This window comes from Ursus maritimus, unplaced genomic scaffold, assembly GCF_017311325.1.
Source record: "Ursus maritimus isolate PB19 unplaced genomic scaffold, ASM1731132v1 scaffold_14, whole genome shotgun sequence".
NCBI classification, from domain to species: Eukaryota; Metazoa; Chordata; class Mammalia; order Carnivora; family Ursidae; genus Ursus; species Ursus maritimus.
In genome coordinates this window covers 40,165,397-40,186,395 of record NW_024423786.1, presented here as the reverse complement: position 1 = coordinate 40,186,395, position 20,999 = coordinate 40,165,397, and the positions used below count along the sequence as shown (strand labels likewise).

Sequence of the window (20,999 nt, the reverse complement as noted above, 5' to 3'; positions counted from 1 at the left end):
ACCCCAAGAACTGGATCTTTAATGTGTGTGTGGGTGTGGCTGTGTCCCCCTCACCCTGGGTACTGCGCACAGCGATGCGGTACTCGGTGGCACCAGGAACTGGGCTCCAGGACACTCGTACCCGCTGCCCGGGCAGCTCAGTTGCCTGCAGGTCTGTCACAGGCCCCACGGGCAGCTCTGGCCCTGTTGGAGAGCGCAGCATGAGAGGCTGCCCGGGGGCCCCGTCCCTTCCCCTGAAACATGGCCAGGCCCACAGAGCCCTCACCAGTGGGGACCACAGCTGCAGGTGTGGCCACCTCGCGGCCCTCCAGCAGCGTGTAGAGCGTGAGGCGGTACTCAGTACCCGGTTGCAGCCCATCCAACTGGTAGCGGGTCACATCAGAGGGCAGCACCACCTTCTGTGGCGCCCCCAAGCCTGCAAGATGACAGGGTCAGGCCAGCTGAAAGCCAAGCCCGGCCCTGCCTGCCCACCCCTCTCCCCTGCACTGACCGCTCTCACGCCGCCATTCCAGCCGGTAGCCACGGGCCTCAGGCACCAAGTTCCAGGAAACGAGAATGGATGTGGGGCCCAGGATGACCGGGCGCAGGGTCTGTTCAACAGAGGCATCTGCCCAGGGCACACGGGACGTCAGTGGCCTTGGTGCCCTGTCTGCCTGCCCACCCAGCCTGAAGAAAGCATCCGGCCTTCTCACCAGTGCGGGCAGTCAGGGAGGTGGCAGCCCCGACGCTCCGGCCAAGCAGGCTGCTCACAGTCACCTCGTAATCCGTGCCAGGCTCCAGGTCACGCAGCAACACTGACCCCTGCCCGGGGCCCAGCTCCTGCTGCTGTGTGACACCGCCTGCAGCGGGGGGTGGTACCCGGGCGGTCAGTGTGCCTTATAGACTCAGAACCCTACGATCCTGTCTGAGGTGCAGGGATCCCCCTCACTCACCCCTGAGGACCCTCCATGTCACACGGTAGCCAGTGGCACCCGGCACACTCCGCCAAGCCACCAGGAGGCTGTGGGTCGTGGTATTCTGGATGGTCAGCTCCGGCCCCTCCAGGGCAGCTGGGGGAGGGTGCACCAGGGGTTAGCAGAGTCAGGCAGGGGGAGGGGTTACTGGGCAGTTAGGTGAGTGGGGTCAGAGGTTAGCAGAATTGCTCACTGGTCCGAGCTGTCCCACTCACGGCCTCCCCGATGCTATTGGCGTAGAGGGCTACCACAGTCACTTGGTACTCGGTCAGTGGCCGGAGACCTTGCAGCTGCGTGCTGGTCTCACCAGCGGGGACGCTCACCTGCCCAAGGTCAGAGGTCACTTTACCTTACACTTCCCACCAGCCAAATCCCCAACCCTCCACCTACCATCCCAGACATCCTTACCTCCCGCCGCTCGCTCGGCAGTGGCTGTCCCAGCCCTGTCAGAGGAGTGTACTGGACCTTGTAGCCAGTCACAGGGCCACTGGCTGCAGTCCACTGTACCCTCAGGGATTGACTGCCTGCTTCAGACAGCACCAGGTCTCGGGGACCAGAGGTCAAGTCATCAGCTGGGAAGGGCGGGGAGTCAGGCAATCAGGCAGGAGGATTGGGGGTCAGACTTAAAGTGTAGCATTGGGGTCAAGGGTCAGGATCCATGGGGTAGGGTCAGCATCTCGAGGGCAGGATCAGAGGGCAGTACCCCCAGCTTGGTGTCGGGAGCACATGGGATGGCATCAGCACTCCCAGGTGGGGGCGCGGGGGCAGAGGTCCAGGTCAGCACACAAGTGTGGGCAGGAACTCACTGGGCAGGGTCACGGGCACGCCACCAGCAGTTGTGCACACTCTCCGGGAAACAAGGGGCAGCAGCGTCCTCAAGATACTGAAGTCGTTGACGAAGAAGAAGAAATCACTGGTGGGCTGTGAGGCAACTCGCTTCAGCTCCTCGGGGTCGGCATTCTTGATCCCTGAGGTGATACCCAATCAGAGCTCAGGGGCTCACGAGCCCTCTGCCCGGCCCCCACCACAACCACATGTCCCCTCAGCTTGCAACTCACCCACAGCAAACAGCTTGACCCCCTGCCCCTTCAGCCGCTGGGCAGCTGTGTCCACCAGGTCCTGGGACTTCCCATCTGTGATGAGGATGCAGACCTGGGGCAGGTGCCGGGGATCAATCAGTGTGCCTCAGACAGCTAACTTGGGGGGCATGGTGGGGTGAGAAATCACCTTGGGGACACCGGGTCGGGCCAGCTGGGGCAGGAAGATGTGGTCAGCCACGTGGAGAATCGCAGCCCCTGTGCGCGTGTTGCCCCCCTTGTAGCTGAGCTCACGGATGGCTCGGATCACGTCACCCCCTGAGCCAAGTGCATCAAGGCCAAACTCTGTCCTGTGCAGGGGAGGGAAGATGGCAGCAGGCTAGGGGCCAGGATCTCTTCTGGCCCTGGCCTCTAGGAAGCCTCTGGGGTGAGGTTTGTGAGTATCAGTCCCCTTGAGTGGTCTCCTAGTTCCGTGACTCCTGTCCTCCATCTCTGAAGCCGTTAACAAGCTCCTCTGGTACCCCTCTGTGTCCTGCCTGTGGCTGGAGCCCTTCGGGCTCCCTGCCTCGGGGAGCAGGATGTCTGGTTAATTAAGTAATTGTGGGAGGAAGGGTCCGGTTGTAGGGAGGTGGCCGTTGGCCAGACAGGGAGGCCCTGTGGGAGGGGAGAGGCCAAAGGCATCAGGAGGCTGAAACATGGAGAGTCCGGGAGGCTGGGGGTAGAATGTAGGCTGTGTTCTCCATCTCCAGATCAGAAAACACAGTGCTGTCTTTGGCAGGAGCCCAGCCTGGAGGTGTCTCAGGTGCAAGATCCCTGCCTCTGTCTCCAGAGGAGGTCCTGGCTCAGGGCAGAGGGGTCTGGGTTCCCCAAAGCCTGTCCTAGGAGTTTCTGGACTCCCTGCTCCTGTGAGGGAAGAACCTGGTGAGAGCTCTGGGTCCCCAGCTCCAGGGGCCACCACTCACCGGGGATCGTCGCTGTACTGCACCGCCGCGAAGCGCACGCCCTGTGCACCGGCTGCCCCGGAGAAGGGCAGCACCAGTCCCTCCAGGAAACCTCGCACTTCGCGGAAGTTGCCACGGCCGATGGACGAAGAGCCGTCAAGTAGGAACACGATGTCAGCCGCATAAAGGCGTGTGCAGGTCACTGAGGCAGGGAGGAGAAATCAGGCTCTCCTCCTGGAGCCCACCCACCCCTCCGTGCACTGTGGTCCCTTGGCACTAGGGGCTGGGGAGGATGGAGTAGGCCTCAGCGGCTAAGCAAACCGGCCCAGGCCGGCTGGGGCCTGGGAACCTCAGAGGGAGGGACAGAGGGACCCAGAGCTGACTCTCCGCGGAGGTTTTTTGCGTGCCGAGAAGGGAGCTCCCCCGACGCGGGTGTGGATCTGGGACTGAGGCTGGCCTCAGGGGGCCAGAGTGGAGTGACAAAGAGTAGGTGACCCAGCGCGCATTTGGGGAGCCAGAGTGTGGGACCCAATAGGATAGGATGCAGTTTGGGGGACCCAGCAGGGGTGGCGGAGGGTTTTGGGGGGTCCGGGGAGAGTTAGCAGGGATGCAGGCAGGGTCGTGGAGGTGGGGGGGGGTCCCAGATGAAGGCCACAGGTGACAGGGTGCAACGCCCTGGATGAAGTCCTTCCCGGGGTGCCCACCTCTCTCCCGGTGCTGGGCCCGCACGCGGAGCGCCCCTGCCAGGATCCCGGCGCAGAGCGCGGCCGCCAGGAGCGGCAGCCTCATCCTGGGTGGGGGAGACGGTCAGCCAGGCCCCCCGTCTCTATTCCTCGGCCCCCACAGTTGTGGCGGGTCCGAGCCTAGCGCACCCCCACCCCCAGTCCCCGTCTTGCCTGCCCGTCCACCGGCTCCGCCGCCCAGCCGCTGCTGCACTACCGCCGCCACAGCAGAGAAAAGTCCCCGATCCGGGGGGCGGAGCTGCGGGCGGGGTCCCAAGCGGCCCGCCCCCGACCCAGCGTCCCAAAGGCCGCCGCCCCCACCACCCCTGCCCGGATAGATGATTTGACTCCACTCAAGTGTAAAGACCCCCACGTCCTGTGGCTTCCGGGGCTCCCCCCAGAAGGTTCTTGACGGATGCTGAGGAAGACCCCTCCAACCCTGTCCAGGGTCAGAAGTTGCGGCTGCTTTAAGGTCAGAGTGACTAGTGTCATGACCGCTGGAGGCTGGAATTCAGAGAGGTTCCTGGGGACGGAGGAGACTGCAGGATGGTGGTGGGGGGAGGCTGCAGCTGGAGATGACTCAGCCCCCACCCTATGGGGGTGCCCAGACAAGCCTTCAGGCCATAAGTCCCGCCGGCCACTCCTGTGATTCAACCATCCGTCTGTTGGATCTCCTGTGCCCCACCCCTATCCCCTTGACAGCTGGAGCAGCCCCCAGCAAATGAGGGGCTCAGGCTCATCCCAGGGAAACCAAGGCACCACTGGACTGCATCTGAAAAATGCCATCCCCCACCTTGGGGGGGGGGAGAAGCCAGGAGGAGAGAATCTGTGTCATGCATACGCACACGTGTCCATCCCAGTACCCCTCACCCCCTGCCATGCCCTGAACCAGTCCCAGGCAGATGCCATCCAGCTGTGCCTGCACGGAGGAGGGTTGTCCATATGTGCAGGGTGGGACCACCCACAGTGACAGCTCATCTCTCAGGAATCCACCCCTTCCTGCCTACACCCCCACTGGTGGCCCTGTCCTGCTCCAAGTCCCCCTAACTACTCATCCTCATTCTGGCCTGCTGGAGTCTCCTCCCTCACTCTATTCTTCTTGAAGACCCCCTTCCACCCGTCATCCCCACCAGGCCCAGAGGTCACCATAGGCCCTCCCTCCTTTCCTCACGATCTCAGGGTCCACCTGTGGCTGCCACTTTCATAACTACCCTTGACCCACTGCTCACCCCTTAACCAGCCTGACTTCCCACCCATTTCCCTCAACTGGCTTTTGTGACTGTACAGTCCCCTTTAACACAGGTCACGAACGCTGTCCTGAGATGAGTCTGTATGTGCACGTCTTCATCCAAGGGAAGTGACACAAAGGCGGAGATGTTCCCAAGAGCAGCAGGCCCGTGTTTTGTTTGTTTTCCTGCTAGTCCTAGATAATTCTGAGAAGTCCAGGAAGTAGGTCTACACTCACCACTGCCGCTGAGTCCCTTCCAACATGCCTGGCCCCAGGCCTCTCCTGGGTCAACAGGCTGAGTGGGGAAGAGATGGGGACAACACGTCTTCATCTCCCCTGGGCTCCTTCCAGGCCGGGGGTTCTGCGGTGTGGCCAGAGCTGGAGGCAATGAAGGCCATCCACACTGCCTGTTTTCCTATTCCCCGGAAGGCTGAAGCTACAGAATGGCCCCTGTGATCCCTGATCCCTCCCCCTAATTATCACAGCGTTGTGACCCATAGGGCCCAGAACTTCTTCCAAGGTCATGGTCTCCTCAGCCACGTCCCAACACCCCCAGCCCTTAAAGCGGTCTGATAGGTGAGAACAGCAGAGACCCAGACACAATCTCCTTACAGACGCAGCCCCTGCCCCCAAGCCCTCCACCTCCTCTTGCTCAGCAGGGGCAGAGCTGCCACGTACGGTAGGGTCACACGCACACATGGCGGTCCAGCCTGTAGGGGCAACTGGACACCCTGCTGAGAGGGTATCAGACCATGATGTGCCCCTGAAAGGAAGGGCTGCCTGCTGTGTGGGGGTCCCTCAAAGGGTGTGGGAGAAGCTGTTGTGGAGGTTCAAGTGCAGGTGGTGATGTGAGACGAGCCCCCAGGCAGGTGTGTGACCCTCTGTGGCTCCCAGCTCCAGCCTCCTGGCAGATACACAGGCTAGGGCCCAGCTCCTGAGCCCAGCACCTTCCATCTGAAGAGTGGGGCCCCAGAGCTCTGTCCTTCCTCTAACTCTCCCCCCACATCTCCTTCCCTGGCTTCAGTCACTACCTCTGCCCGGTGGCACCACATCTCTAGCTGGGGCTTCTTTTCAGGATCGCAGCCCCACACATCCCACTGTCCCGGACACCTCCCAATTTCTCACCAAAACTGTGGCCCAAGCTAGGCAGGTCATCCTCTGGCAACCTACCCCTCCTTGGGGTACCCAGCCCTGTTGGGGCTGCTGTCCTGCTTGTGTCCCCTGAAGCCCGCTCCAGCTCTTCCTACAGCTGTGACCTCTGCTCTGCCATAGCACAGCTCCCTGGGGTGCCACAGAAATCCAGCCTCCCAGTCCCCATGCTAAATCTCAGGCCGATCTCACTTCTCTCGCCAGTAACCTCTAAGGGACCTCCCTCAAGATGCCTCCAGAGTAAAGACCAAATTCTCTGGTTTGGTATGCAAGGTCTATTGGGACCAGATCACTTCCAGAAGTGCCCAGCACATCCAGAGCCTTCAAGGACCATGCCTGGGCTTGGAAGAGAAATCACCCCCATCTTCCAGGAGCTCAAACTTAGGGCAAAGATTTGGTACTCCCTGGGCCCACTGTACTGCCTCTATAAGCACCGGGTTGGCCTGTCAGGTTTCTGCACTGTCTAGCAGGTTCTCTCAAAGTAGGAGGATGACCTGGGACCTCCAGCTCTGGGTTCTAGAAGGCACTTGACAATTATTTCCTAATTGACAACTGGTGGCAGCAGAGATGAGATAAAGGCACTGGGGCAGGGCAAGAGTGATTCTGGGGTTGTTTGGGGCCACTGCTAGGCTGGGGTGCTGGATGACTTCTCAAGAGCCTGCTTCTCAACCACCTTTGTCCCAGACTCTGCTCCCGACTGCCAGCAGCACTTCTCCTAGGAGAATCAGGCCCCTCACTTCCACTTCCATCCTGGGCTCCCAGGGAGCCTGACTGCAGAAGGGCTGGAGACACAGGAAGAGGGGTCTCCCTGCCCACCTGCCTCCTGGGGCCAAGGCCTGAAGGGGGACTAGGCAGCTGTGAGTTCCACCAGGTCCTGGCTGCCACAGGTAGATGGGAAGGGGATCATCAGGCCAGCAGCTCAGGACTTGCCTGGGACAGACCTAGTCAAGGGAGGGGGCTCAGGCCCCACTGAGCTCAGGGCTATTCTCGGAGCCTGAGTCAGCGGCAAATCGAGGCAAAGGATTCTTGCCCTGCCTGCCCAGGCAACAGTTAGAAATCAAATGGGAACACTATGCCCCAGGCTATCCTCCTCCCAGAATCCAGAGTAAACATATGAAGGAAGCTTCCTCAGGGAGACTCCGGGACGTCCATGGCCCTTCCTGGTCTGTCCAGGGGGCCAGGAACTGCCAGAAGGCTTATTGCACAGGACCCACACCAAAGGGCTTCCCTCCTGAGCCACCAGAGTTCCCAGGCTGGGACCTCTACCAGGGCAAAAGCATGGGTTCCCACACCCTACTCTTGGGACAGACCAGCTAGGAGCATCCCCCACGTGGCTAACTGGAAACATCTGGCTTCAGCTCCCTGCAGGCATCAAAGGCTTCCGGCCTCCATACTGCAGCCCCCACGCTTGCCCCTGGCTGAGGATACATCAGCCTGTGGGAAGGCAGAAGGATCTGGGGCATACAGAACTGGGGGGGGGGGGGGAGTCCCTGCTCCCCCATCCACTGCCTGGGAGACCCCACGGCCATGCCGAGAGACGGACAACACAGTTTTCAACACGGGCCTTTATTGGAGGTAAGGTCATCTGCACACAGGTCTGGAGAGCCGAGGTGGTACGCTTGTGGCGGGGAGGGACCGGGAACCCTGGCCCAGCCCTCTTGCCTGTACAGCCTTCCTGCCTAGAAGCGCAGCCAGAACATGCCGCTGCGGATCCGGTTGTAGTCTGGGAGCTGCTCGATGGGGCCTGTGGGGAGAGGGTGGGGCGTCAGGGTGGGGTGCCTGGCCTGTACAGGGACACCTGGCCCTGCGCCGCACCCGAGGCAGAGCTGCCCAGAGCAGCACAAGACAGGCTTTGAGTGGAAAAAGGGAAGAGAACATTCCCCCAGGGGTGCCGAGCCTGTCACTTCATGCTCTGGCTCTCGGAGCCCCACCCCACGCACAGAGGTGTCCGTTACCTGGCGGGTGCGGGGTATTGATGGAGGCACCTTGGCAGGGAGTCAGGGAGCTGCTGGGACAGGTTTTCTGAGCAAGAACTCCCTGGCAGCCAGGCTGTTGGGCAGAGCCTCTCAGGGGCCTCGGTTTGCTGCTGCCAGGGTAGGCGGGGTGGGGGTGGGGGGGAGCACAGGCAGCAGGGGAGGCCAGGAGGAGGCCTGAGAAGAAGGACAAAGAACAGGCACTCTAGGCCACTCACCCAATCCAGCCACAGCTGGACACTGGTCATAGAAGTACTTGGAGCAGACCTTACGCACCACACTGGCATCCACTTCCTGCAGGGGAAGCAGAGGGCACACTGACACGCAGGTTCCTGGGGCCACCTCAGCCGGTCAATGTCGCCCAGCCAGCCGACCAAGGTCTTCCATGCGGCCCGAGGAGCTGCCCCCTCAGCCAAAGGGGAAAGGCAGCAGGGCCCTCCCTGCCGCAGACGTCCACAGGCCCCACCCACGCCCTCAGCCTTCAGTGCCTCTGCCCGGCCCTCCGATGACGCCACCCTGTCGGTGACGCTGCCGAGGACACCAGGGATGACTGCGGGAGCAGTCTGCACCGTGCGCTGTCAGGCCTGAACTCCTCGCCCTTTAGGAGGCTGCCAGGTCGGGACTCCAGAACCTCCCCCAGAGGCCCACGTTACCGCAATCCGGCTTTCCCACTCGGCCAGAGGGATGCGCCGGCCATAGGTCAGGAGGCTGCGTCCGATGTCCTCGCACACGGGAGTGGTGCCTGCAAGGGTCAGGGGAGGCTTACAGCTCCTCCCGGTCCAGTCCAGGAACACAGGTACTCGCTGAGCCTCCAGCTCCAGGCTGCCACCTGGGCCATGGTCTGACCCTGGATCCCAGCCTCACTTCCACCATCTGCTCTAGTGATGGGCTGTTGCGGACCTGGCCCGCCGCCACCTGAATCTGACCCGCCAAGGCCCTGGGGGTGGCAGTGGGGATACGGCATGGCCTTCAGAGTTCTCCTCTCCCATCCTGCTTGGGAACGTGGCTACCCTGGGGCTGTCCCTCCAGGATGCGCTCCACGTCCTCCCCACAGAGCTGCAGGACTCACCATCCAGATGAGACACCAGGGCATTTCTGAGGATGTTTTTGCCCCGGAGCACCTCACTCTCTGTGGCACTGGTGCACAGGCGCATCCTACAACGGGCGGGGGATGGGCTGGTCATCCTGAGAGACGGGGCTGTCTCCTACCCCCACCGTCCTGCTCGAGGGCCCCTCCTGTGCCTGGCAGTCCTGGGCTGCCGCTCACCACTGGCCTTGCAGGAAGAACATCATGTCGTCAATGTTCATGCGATCGCAGACGAAGTGGGCGCCCAGCAGCCCTGTCTCCGCGTAGCAGATGTTGAAGGTCTGGAAACTCTGGCACAGCTTGTTGGTCACGGAGACGGCAGCCAGTTGGCTGGAGAGGTGCTGCCAGGGGCAAGGGCCGTCAGCACCCACCCTCCTGTCCGTGGCCCACAGCCTGAACCCCATGGCCCGGCACCCTCTGTTCCCGGACGGCAAGGTCCCGTGCTCAGCCCAGCACTCACCGAGCCGCCACCGTAAGTGCAGTCGTAGTGGCCTATGATGGCATTGGCCACTTGGAGGGCCACATTGTCCGGGTTGGACCAGCCAGGCCCCTCTACCGCAATAGCTACATGGGCCAAGGGCAGAGCGTCGTCGCGGTGGCGGATCTGAGAAAGGACAGGGCGAGACTGAGAGCCGGCGCGTGCAGACGACCAGAAAAGGTACCAGGTGTGGGTGAAGCATGTGCACACGTGTGGGAACACGTGTGCTCGTCAGGCAGCATCCACAGGACCCTTTCCCCACCCCCGAAGCATCTCTGGAATCAGGAAGACAACCATGTTCACAAGGGTCCTTCCAGAGGCCGGGGCTGAGACCACCACCCCCGGCCACAAGGCAGCCCACCTCGCTGCCCGTGAAGCGGCACGGAGCCAGAGTGGGCACGGTGTCCTCCTCGTATGCCTCCGAGACGCTGCTGAAGTGCTTCTGGGCGAGGTCCAGCAGCTGCCGGTGCTCCACCCCTGCCGAGACAGAGGGCGCCGTTATGGGCCGGGCAGCAGGGGCCAAGGCACAGGGTCAGGGGGATCACGCACAGGCGGAGGACCCCACGTCCGATCTTGGTGGGAGATGGCGGAAGAAGACACGACATCAGGACAGGGTCAGGGAAGAGAATCCTCCAGAGAGAGGCTCTGCCTCATGGGCGTCCATCACCTCAGCCCCAGGGAAGCAGCAGCACGGTGGGCTGAAAGATGGGTCCCCAGCAGATGCATTCTCCCCCACATTAAGAACAAGACTGGGGCTCCCTGGGCCCCAGGCCACCTGCCCTGCTTTGTCCCTCTGACCCTTCCTCAAGCAGATGCTGGCTGCTACCCTGTGGGGGAGGCTAACGAGAGGGCACAGAGGTGCTACTGCAGGGCCGTGACTAATTCTTGGGACGTTCACGAATACCACTCGGGACCCTGCAAGACTGCACACCCTCACCTTTACAAGGGGAGGTCTCTGCTGCTCGAGCATCTTGACTGGTCAGCGCTGTGGGCAGCCAGAGAGACAGCCTGCCAGCGGCCTCAGCCTTTATTCCTTCCTTCCCAGAGCTCTCACCCTTCTGGACTCAACAGTCTCACTCTCACTCGCTTAAACTGCCCTTGGGTCACAGGCCCCATGGCCACCAACCATGCCCTTCCCAGCAGTCCTTTTCACCCACCCGGCTGCCAAGGCCACAAGCTGGAAAAGCATCCTTAACCCCTCTCCTGTCCACTCCCCACCACAGCCAGACGTCCTTCAGATTTCCATCTATAAAACCATCCTGAATCCATCCCTCACTCCTGCCACCTCCTACCAGACACCTGCCATAGCCTCCCCCACCCTGGGTCTGCCTGCCTATGCTCTGGCCCCCACATAGCAGCCAAGCATTGGACCATGACACTGCCCTGCCCCTCTGCTCAGGTTCCCCACTCCCCACCTGACTTAACCCCTCCCAATCCTTTAGACCTTGGTTCCAACAACATGTGCTTCAAAAGCACCCCCTAACCTCCAACTCTGCACTTCCCGTCTGTCATCAAATAGGTATCGTCACACCCCAGGGTCTGGCCTGCCCACCAGCAAGGCTGCGAGGAACAAACCTGAGGGCTTGTATCTCCCACCAGCCTGCCACCCGGGTCTCTTAAGGGACAGGTGGGGCTGAGAAAGGCCTGTACTAATGAGGGCAAGCAGCATCCCTACGTGGTGGGTCCCAGGGGTGTTGGCAGGGCAGAATCCCATCCCACCTCAGAGCGCATGAGACAGAGCTCGCTCTCCTCAAGGACAGGACAGGAACAGGGTCCCCCGGACGGGAAGATCCCCTATGGTCATAACCAGGAGACCCGGGCCCTGGTAACCAAGGCTGGTGCCCACCCACCCATCACCACAGAGCTTCGATGGGCCCAGCACTCACCTCCAGCTGCTGCCAGCACCATGCGAGGGGCCTTATAATGCCTGCTGAGGTACTCGGTCAGGTCTGCACGAGACAGCTTCCTGCAAGACATACGGCCAATGGCTCAGTGCCTCTCCCAAACCACAGTGGTCTGGGTCCCACAAACAGAGCTGAGGAGACAGGCAAGGAGAGATGTGGCTTCTCTGGGGAGCAAGCCCTAGCACACCCCTCGATCCCCTTCCCCATCTCTGCCACCCAGCCCTCCCGGCCCCACCTCACATCTGCCCTCAGGACAGGCTCAGTCCTTCCTCCCCGAGGGGGCTGTGAGCTGATGCTGTGAAGCTCTCAAGGGCGGTGTCAGAGTTCGTCCCACCAGAGGACAAACAGCCACGCAGACGGGATCCCCCAGCTCCCTCCCTCAGGTTGTCAGGACACACATAAAATCATGCCCTACAAGGAAGCCCGCAACTCGAGTGAAGACCACACAGGCATTTCAAAAAGACCCCCAGGGACCATGTGGCAACAGAAAGAATGTTTCCAGTTGTGCGAATTAAGAATATACAATAGTGCAGGCCAACTAAAAACAAACTGGCACGGGCCAGCACGGGCCCAGCAACCCTCACCTGACATTCCCACTGGGCCCCTCCACAGCCTGGGCTAGAGGTGTGCCCTGGAACGCCGTGGCATGCAGATAGTCGAAGACCACGTCCCGCATACACGCATCGTTCTCCTGCAGCTCCTGGAGGATCACATCACGCTCCTTCTCAATCTGGGAGTCTTCTAGGCTGCAGTTCTGCACAATGTCGGCCAGGAGCTCCACAGCTAGATGCAAGAAGGGCAGGTGTGGGCACCAGGTGGGCCACCGCAGGCCAGTAATGGCACAACGCCCCCAGGACTGGCATGCCTGGTTGCCCTGCTGCAAGAGGATGCTGTCAGGGTAACCCCATTCTTCGGCCAGGCCAAGCTCTTGGAGGCCTGTCCTCTGCACCCCTGAAGTCCTATCCCCCCGTCCCTGCCCCCTCCTCCAGGCGTTACCTTTTGGCAGGTCCTTGGATAGCGCCTTGATGTAGTAAGCTGTGTGTTCCCGGGTGCTGTAGGCATTGAGATGGGCCCCCATGCTCTCCACCTCCTTCTCCAAGGCATTGCCAGGCCGATTCTTCGTTCCCTTGAACCAGGTATCAACAGGACCAATCAGGAACCATGTGGGAACTCAGGACCCCTATCTTCGAAGGCCAAAGTCCCAGCAGCACCACTGGTCCACAGGCGCCTCCTTCAGCAAAGACTATGGGCATAGAGGGCCTACGATCTGTGTTCACCAAGTGCTGAGCAGGCCACAGTATCATAGGCTAATAGAATGGAGACAGCCAGGGGCCAGGAGAGAAAGGCATGGCCAGTGCAAGTATGGCCTGAAATCCAGAGCCCCATAACAGTCTGACCTTACCAGCACTCTCTGTCACCTTACTGACAGTCACGGTCAGGTTAGCTCACATCAATGTGCAGGTGACGCTGCCATGACCCACTCTACCCCCATGCCATTCATCTGACTGTGTGTGTGCTGGTGGACACCTCTGTGGGACTCAACCCCACTTCTGTGTGTCTGTGTGTGTGTCTGCTGCTGTCCACTGGCACATACACGCACGCTGAGATCTACACTCACATCTGTGCTGCTGCTGCTGGCCAGACTACCTAGCCGGTCCTGCTCCACACCCCCACCCATCCATATCTGCTCCATTTTTTAATTCATTTAAAAAACTCAGACTTCACGCCAACATGAGCTGGCTGAGGGACTGAGCGTGGAGACTGTCCCCACCCTCAGGAAAGCTCAGTATTTACTTCTACAAACAAGAGATGCCCAGGCATTCTGCCAGAGGAGAGCATCTCACAAGAACGCACGCCAGCCCAAGTCTACAAAATTGTTAAATGCGCTTGTCCATCTACGTGTTCCACGCTTCCACACCAATGCACGCATACAACACAGGCCTGGCCTCTCTGGTGAGGAGTGGGGTCCTGTGCCTCCCTGGGGGCCTTATGCAGGGGCTGACTAGATAGGTGCTCACTCAGGAGAGGCTAAACCCACATGGTTCCTTCCAGAAAAGCCAGCCAGAGATCGCGCCCGCCCCCCCCCCCCAGCTGAAGCCCATAACTGAGGAGGTTGACTTTGCTAACCTGCATCCTCAGGAGGGACAAGAGGCAGGGGAGACGCAGGATTTCAGGAGCCTCACCTTGAAAGCCAGATGCTCCAGAAAGTAACCTGCCCCATTGTTCTTCTCAGTCTCGTAACGGCTGCCGGCATCGATCCACACCCCGACCTGCACAAAAAGCCGGCAACCAAGGTAACAGACCACCCCAGCCCCGACTTACACCCTACCCAGTTTGACTTAAAAGAAGCCCCCGGCAGGGGGGTCATGGTCCCAGGGTGGGGGGACAGCTGTCTCAGTAGGACCCCTGTGCTTGGAGGTACAGCTGTGCCCTGGGGCACAGGCACTGGCTAAAAGACATACTGTGTCACCTCTCCTTTCCACTCTTATTTGCCGACTGGTTCCCAAACAATTTCTAACTGTGCACACTCACCTGACCCCATTACCAATATGAAACTTATATTCTGTCTCGCTTTTCAGTTAATTGTGTTTTCTAGGCAAGCAACACATCATTTGCAAACAACAACTTATTTTCTCCTTTCTAAAAATTATACCTTGCCTTTGTTCTGGTGATTTTGTCTTTGACCATTAAGGAAGGAAACTATTGGTTTAGACACTGAACATTTTATCTTATTAAGCAAGGAGCTTTCATTCACAATTTTTTTTTTTTTAATTTGACAGAGAGAGAGACAGCCAGCGAGAGAGGGAACACAAGCAGGGGGAGTGGGAGAGGAAGAAGCAGGCTCCCAGCGGAGGAGCCTGACATGGGGCTCGATCCCAGAACGCTGGGATCACGCCCTGAGCCGAAGACAGACGCTTAACGACTGCGCCACCCAGGCGCCCCCACAATTATTTTTTAAAAAGTTTTTAATCAGAGTCGAATACTTAACACTGGCAAGTGTCTCCTTGGCACCCAATGAGAGAATCTCCTAATTTCCTCAACAGCCTCCTGGTGTACTATGAAACATACAAACATCACTCAACCCACACAAGTCACATAGATCTCGTCTTAATTTAATATTTGCTCACAGCTGATTTAAAATTTTTACATCTACTTTCCCAACGGATGTTGACATACACACCATATATCAAAAAATTCTTACACTAGTATCTGTTTCACAACTAGTATCTGAGAAAGAAAAATTAATCTTACAACCCATGGTAGCCTTGGGTCATCATCGGCAGCATTCTCTCTCTGGCACAGCGGTGTCCCTTACAATCGAGAGCATCTCAGAGTCCATGAAATACAGCATTCTCTCCCGAACTTTAACAGGCTTTGGGTCAGTTTATATAAGCGCCACGTAATAAGGAAGTTGCCCATGATCTTTTACCATGTTCAGTAACAACTTATGTCAAAGGACATTATTTGTTACTGGAAAACTGAAAGAATTTAACAATAAAACCACTTAGCCCTGCAGTTTAGGGTGCAGAGGATTACGTCTTGAGAATCTTCTCACCTAATGATATATCTAGCCAAGGTTTCTCTCCCTAAGTCAATTTTGAGGATCTGTATTTTTTGGAAAATCACGTTTCTTTGGAATCTTCAAATGCATTCATTATGCAAGTGCATAAACAGTCTAGCCAGGAGATTATGACTTTGGGCTGTGAGTCTAGCAGTCACCTTACGTCTCTGAAACCCATTTTCCTCAAGGTAAAATGAAAACAGGATCACTTCTGTCATAGGCGCTGCTTAAGAAAAGGCTGCAAAGAACCTGGCCTCCTGCTTGGCAGCTGTCATATGCTAAATGACTGTTAGTCATACTGAGGAATGCCCCAAGAAGTCAGGCCTAGCTGGGGTCAGGATTAAGGTAGGTAGAGTCAATCCAGCGGTGAGTGAGGAGGAGTCCGATCCAAACCACAGAGGACTCGAGCCCAAGGTCACACCCTGACCTGGGAAAAAACGCTAGGCGCGATATGGAGGCGGCCTCCCGAGAGGGGCCCCCGCTCACCGTGCAGGTAGGCTGGGAGGACTGCTCGGAGGCTACTCGCAGCCCGTTGTCCAGCACGCTGACCTGTGTCTCTGGCACGCTCTGAAGAGCTTGGGCGAAGGTGGCGGTGCTCCGCAAGGCAGGCGACCTCAGCAGGGCCGGCTGCTGAAAATGGACAACCGAGACTGAGGGCTGGGTTGCGGGGTCTCTCCTCGGCTCCCAGGCCAGAGTGGGATCCCCGTCGCCGCCCCGCGGCCAGCCGCAAGACTCCCATCCCCGCTCAGCGCCGTGACCTTCGCACGGCCCTGACCCCGGAACCTCCCCAATCTCGACCCTCCGCCGTTAACAGTCCGCTTCCCGTCCGCGTGCCGAAGCCCCGCGCTCCACGGCCTTGTGCTCTCGCTGTTGCCTCACCGAGCGGCGGGTGCGCAGCAGCACTCTCGTCCCGGCCCCGGCCGCCCGGCAAACTGCGGAAGCCGCCATCTTCTAGCTCCCGTCGGCACCAGGTCGCGCCACACAAACGTAGAGTGGACGCGCCGGAGCCCGAGGCGCAGGCGCACTACCGCAGACGTGGCGCTCGGCCGCCTCCTGGCGGAGTCCAGGAGTATTCACGCCCGGCTGTTCCATGGTTCTGTCCGAGCGTCCACCGGTACTGCGTGCATCAGCCCACCAGGCTGTCCATGGCCAGTGTGGGTGCGCGGTCCAGTCCATCCTCCCCTTTCATCTGTGGGAGGCAAAGTGCGCGATGTTTCTCACGAACCGCGGGTGCTCCGTATCCACTGCGTGCTCGGAGCTGCCGCGCGGGCCAGGGGCGCAGCCGCCGCGTGTCCGGGCCTGGGAGCCCCGGGGCTCAGGGGCTCAGGCACCAGCGTGGGATGCTGGGACTCTGACGTAGCTGCTGATCACGATTTTCTCTTTAAAAGGGTGAAGTAGTTTCAGACGGTTGACATCGAAGGAATTTAACAAGATATTGCTAAGAAAAAGGAAAGGGTTAGAGACTACTTATTTGGGTGGAGAGAATACGGATTCCGTTTGTTCGGGATTGACACTGATGCTGTGCGTGTGCACCCATACGCCCTGTGAAACTGAGTTCAAATTCAGTCATCGACCTTGAGCAACATTTCTTCGGAGAGGAACGTGAGAGAAGGCTGCTGCTCCCCGTTCCCGACTTCCGTGCACCCTGCACACTGTAGAACAAAGAAAACTCCTAGTCTGGGGTTTGTGAAATAGGATTCCCTTGCTTGGAAAAGAAAACATACACAAACAAAACAAAACAAAACAAAACAAAACAAAACAAAACAAAACAATGAGGCTTTTCTAATACACCCCATTGAAAAAAAATCCGGAGGAACTCTCTCGAAACTTTCAGCCGAGTGACTTCTGGAAAATGGATTGAAGGGAAGGAGAAGGATGCTACCATATTTACATTTCTGTGTTAATACAGAATTTTTAATTTTTACAAAACAAATGTTACTTTTGAAANNNACCTGTGAACTCTACTTTCACATGATTTATATGTGATTTATTGTACTTCTGAGATCTTCCCCAAAAAGTCATACTTAAAATATAACCCTTAAAAGCAGACAAAAGACACTTAAGTGTTTATTAATATTTTGTGGTTTAAAATTATGATTTAGGGGCGCCTGGGTAGCGCAGTCGTTAAAGCGTCTGCCTTCGGCTCAGGGCGTGATCCCGGCGTTCCGGGATCGAGTCCCACATCGGGCTCCTCTGCTGGGAGCCTGCTTCTTCCTCTCCCACTCCCCCTGCTTGTGTTCCCTCTCTCGCTGGCTGTCTCTGTCAAATAAATAAATAAATAAAAATAAAAAAAATAATATAATAAAATTATGATTTAGATGTGAAAAATAAAAATCAAAAAGGATCTCTAATTAGTCCATCTTTGCACTTTTTAAAAACTTCAGTTTTTTTTTTTAATTTTATTTATTTATTTGATAGAGAGAGAACGAGAGAGGGAACACAAGCAGGGGGACTGGGAGAGGGAGAAGCAGGCTCCCTGCTGAGCAGGGAGCCTGGATAGGGGGAAGGCAGCAGGTTAACTATTGAGCCACCTAGGCACCCCTAAAACTTTAGTTTTAAGAAGTTTTATATTTACAGAAAAGTTGAGCAGATAGTAGAGTTCCCATATATATTCTCCTTACACACACATAGTTTCCCGTTATTAACATCTGACATTATTAAGTATGCTGGTTGTGATTAATGAACCAATATTGGTACATTATTATTAACTAAAGTCTATAGTTTATTCAGATTACCTTAATTTCTACCTATTTTTTCTTTCTGTTCTAGGATTCCATCCAGGATACATTATATTTAGTCGTCACGTCTCCTTAGGCTCCTCTTGCCTATGACATAACCTCCTTCAGTGACCACCCACTTCCCTGAAGAGTTCACTGCATGCACTTCCTCTCCTCCCATTCTCTCCCAAATCCACTCCAGTCCAGTCCCCACGTCACTCCTCCAAATCCACACCTGTCATGGTAACCAGTGAGCTATGTTGCTAAATCCAATGGCCTCCTTTAACATGATTGGCCATTTCTTCCTCCTTAGAGCCTCATCCCTTTTCCACCTTCAGGTTCCCACACTGCTATTCTTGTCCCACCACCTTGGGCACTCCTTCTTAGCTCCTCAGCTGGTTGTTCTTCACCTCCCAATCTTAATAGAGAGCCCGGGGCTCAGTCCTGGCTACCTCTCCCCTTCCTGATCAAAATTTGCTCTCTGGTCATCTCACCTAGCCTCATGGCTTCAGTACTGTCTGTACATACAATGGCTCCTATATTCCCATCATTTACTCACCATCTCCCCTGGAGGGCCAGCATCTCAATTAAACATGGCTGACACTGAACTCTTCAGTCTCCATTCCAAACCTATTCCTCGCACAATTGCCTTCATCAGCAAATGACACCTCCAGTAACCCAGTTGCTCAGACTAAAAATCGGGGAGCCAATCTTAACTCCTCTCTCAAAATTCACACCCAATCCTTTAGTAAATTCTATTCCAAGTAATTTCTATATCCTGTCTTCCCCATCCCCTTCCCCCATCCCCACTGCTACCTTAGGGTGAGAAGGGAAGGACAGTGATAAAACCAGGAAGTGCGTGATGTTGTAGAAGCCTGGGGAAGTATGTGTTTCAAGAGGTTGGTCAAAAAAAGAAATGTTTACTTACAGCAGCAGCCATTGCAATGACTTGGCAAGAGTCTTTGGTGATTCACTAATCTTTGGAATTTACTTGTTATATGGAATGAGGTGAAGTAAAAATATCCTTTCCCCACAACTGAATTTTCTAACAGCATTTCTTTTTTTATTTTTTATTTATTTTATTTTATTTTTTATTTTTTTTCTTTCTTTTTTTTTCTCTTTTTTTATTAGGTAATTTCTAGGCCCAACGTGGGGCTTGAACACATGACCCCGAGATCAAGAGTCACATGCTGTACTGACTGAGCCAGGCAGGTGCCCCTCTAACAGCATTTCTCAACCAGACCTTTCTCTATCCATCTCTATCCATATCCCCTTTATTACGTACCCCAGGGATTCTCAAACCTGTAACCAGGTCCGCGTGGCCTGCCTGAGAAGGCTCTGGCACTCACCTTTCTCTCCTCACTCAGTATTTATTTGATATACTCACCAGTTTATTATTTTAGGCTTTTCTCAAGTTTTTTTAAATTTAAGTTTTTTAAAGATCTATTTATTTTAGAGCGAGGGAGAGAGAGCAAGAGTGTGAGCAGGGTCAGGGGCAGAGGGACAAAGAGAGAATCCTGAAGCAGACTGCCTGACCCCCTGCTGAGTGTGGAGCTTGATGTGGGGCTCAATTCCAGGAACCTGAGATCAGGACCTGAGCCAAAATCAAGAGTCGGCCACCTAACTGACTCAGCCACCCAGGTACCCCTGGCTTTTTAAATTTTAGATTTAAATTGTGCTAACATTTACATAGAATTTAGTATCTTAACTATCATTAAGTGTTCAATTCAGTGGCATTGGTTACTTTCAAAATACTGTACCACCATCGCCACTATTTCCAGAATTTTTTTTTAAAGATTTCATTTATTTGAGAGAGAGTCAGTGAGAGAGAGAGAGCATGAGAGGGAGGAGGGTCAGAGGGAGAAGCAGACTCCCCGCTGAGCAGGGAGCCTGATGTGGGGCTCGATCCAGGGACTCCACGATCATGACCTGAGCCAAAGGCAGAGGCTTAACTGACTAAGCCACCCAGACACCCCAATTTCCAGAACTTTGTCATCATCCGAAACAGAAACTGTACTCACTGAGCAATAAATCACTATTTCCTCCTTCCCTCCAGCCCCTGATAATCTCAGTTCTACTTTCTGTCTCTACAAACTTGCCTATTTTAAATACCTCACCTAAGTGGGATCATACAATATTTATTGTTAAAAATAAGAGGCCCAGAGTAAAGTCACTTATGCTAAGCCTCAAACCACCAAACCAAATTTTTTAGATGTGTGTACTCGTGTTTTTCATCAGATTTGGGGGGAGGAGTTAACCATTATTTATTCAAATACTTTTTTCTGCCCCTTTCTTTCTTCTCCTTCCGTAACTTCCACGATGCGCATATCGTTCTCCGTGATGCTGTTGTACCGGATTTGCACGTTTTTTCTTCATTCTTTTTCTTCCTGATCCGCAGACTGGATAAGTTCATTCGTCTTACTCTCAAGTTCACTGATCCTGTCTTCTGCCTGCTCCAGTCTGTTGCTGAACCCTTCTAGTTCTCCATTTCTGTTATTGTGGTCTTCAGCTCCTGCATTCTTCGATCCACTTAAAATTTTCTCTTTATTGATATTCTAATTTTATTCAGACATTGTTTTTCTGATTTCCTTTAGCTTTTTGTCCATGGTTTCCTTTCACTAATAATTCCACTGCCCTGGGCTTACTCAGGGATGTGTTCTGTCAAGTTCCTTTTTTTTCCCTCTGTGAATGGGCCATGTTTTCCCATTTCTTAGCATGTTTCATAATATTTTGTTGAGAACTGGACATTCTGAGTATGACATGTGGTACTTCTGGAAATCGGATTCTCTCACTCTTCAGGGAATCCCGATTGCGGCTTCTGGAAGCGTGGAACCATCTGTTTATGACATTTCCATACTATTTTTACAAAGCGTATATTCCTTGTTGCATGCAGTGACTGAAGTTTCTATTTTATGACCACTTTGGCTAGCCAGTGACCTGACAAAGATTTCCATAAATGTCTTGCTCTCAAAAGGCAAGTATGGGATGGGGCTGGGGGAGTGAGGTCTACTTAAATCCCCTGCAGCTGGGAAGCTGCCTCAGCCTGTGGGGGTGGAAACAGGGGAATTCATTGAATTCGATTCTTCTTCAGACTCTCCCTGGGATGCTGCAAGTGTTCAACTCGACTTCAGAGTTCCAAAAACCTGCTGCACAGTCTCTGCTAGGTCAATAGTCATTTTGGTGGAGGAAGGATTCCTGCAGAGTCCTTCTCTGCCATCTTTTGTGATGTCACACCCTGTTCTAAACTA

At 55.8% G+C, this 20,999-nt stretch overlaps 2 protein-coding genes across 3 annotated transcripts in view; both read right to left on the bottom strand.

The window, feature by feature from the left end:
- The window catches only part of COL7A1 (collagen type VII alpha 1 chain), a 30,562-nt gene extending 26,842 nt beyond the window's left edge, over positions 1-3,720 (bottom strand). Inside the window, exons 1-12 of the mRNA XM_040628859.1 lie at positions 3,636-3,720; positions 2,953-3,133; positions 2,181-2,340; positions 2,012-2,105; positions 1,760-1,921; positions 1,362-1,525; positions 1,147-1,276; positions 933-1,049; positions 693-839; positions 491-607; positions 266-415; positions 55-183 (exon numbers count right to left, since the gene is read on the bottom strand). Of these exons, the coding sequence (XP_040484793.1) occupies positions 55-183; positions 266-415; positions 491-607; positions 693-839; positions 933-1,049; positions 1,147-1,276; positions 1,362-1,525; positions 1,760-1,921; positions 2,012-2,105; positions 2,181-2,340; positions 2,953-3,133; positions 3,636-3,720 (1,636 nt within the window). The remainder of the gene's footprint in view (positions 1-54; positions 184-265; positions 416-490; positions 608-692; positions 840-932; positions 1,050-1,146; positions 1,277-1,361; positions 1,526-1,759; positions 1,922-2,011; positions 2,106-2,180; positions 2,341-2,952; positions 3,134-3,635) is intronic.
- A 3,860-nt stretch (positions 3,721-7,580) lies between these two features.
- On the bottom strand, positions 7,581-16,072 carry LOC103674845 (cytochrome b-c1 complex subunit 1, mitochondrial). 2 transcript variants are annotated; one of them, XM_040628857.1, is made up of 13 exons: positions 15,914-16,072; positions 15,521-15,664; positions 13,656-13,742; positions 12,469-12,598; positions 12,057-12,255; positions 11,455-11,534; positions 9,930-10,045; positions 9,551-9,694; positions 9,271-9,431; positions 9,073-9,158; positions 8,657-8,745; positions 8,222-8,297; positions 7,581-7,774 (listed from the first exon to the last, which is right to left on the bottom strand). In XM_040628857.1, the coding sequence occupies exons 1-13, from the start codon at positions 15,980-15,982 to the stop codon at positions 7,710-7,712; spliced, it is 1,446 nt and encodes a 481-aa protein (XP_040484791.1). In that variant the 5' UTR covers positions 15,983-16,072; the 3' UTR covers positions 7,581-7,709. The 2 variants fall into 2 exon arrangements, with proteins under 2 accessions (XP_040484791.1, XP_040484792.1); XM_040628858.1 differs by having other exon boundaries at positions 15,521-15,661; positions 15,914-16,065.
- Positions 16,073-20,999: the final 4,927 nt, after the last annotated feature.

Coding starts and splice junctions, on each gene's coding strand:
- LOC103674845 (XM_040628857.1), bottom strand. CDS start 15,982: ATGGCGGCTTCCGCAGTTTGCCGGGCGGCCGGGGCCGGGACGAGAGTG. Junction 10,046..11,454: donor GGTGCTGGCAGCAGCTGGAG/GTGAGTGCTGGG, acceptor CTGTCTCGGCAG/GGGTGGAGCACCGGCAGCTG. Junction 9,695..9,929: donor GCCGCTTCACGGGCAGCGAG/GTGGGCTGCCTT, acceptor GTCCTTTCTCAG/ATCCGCCACCGCGACGACGC.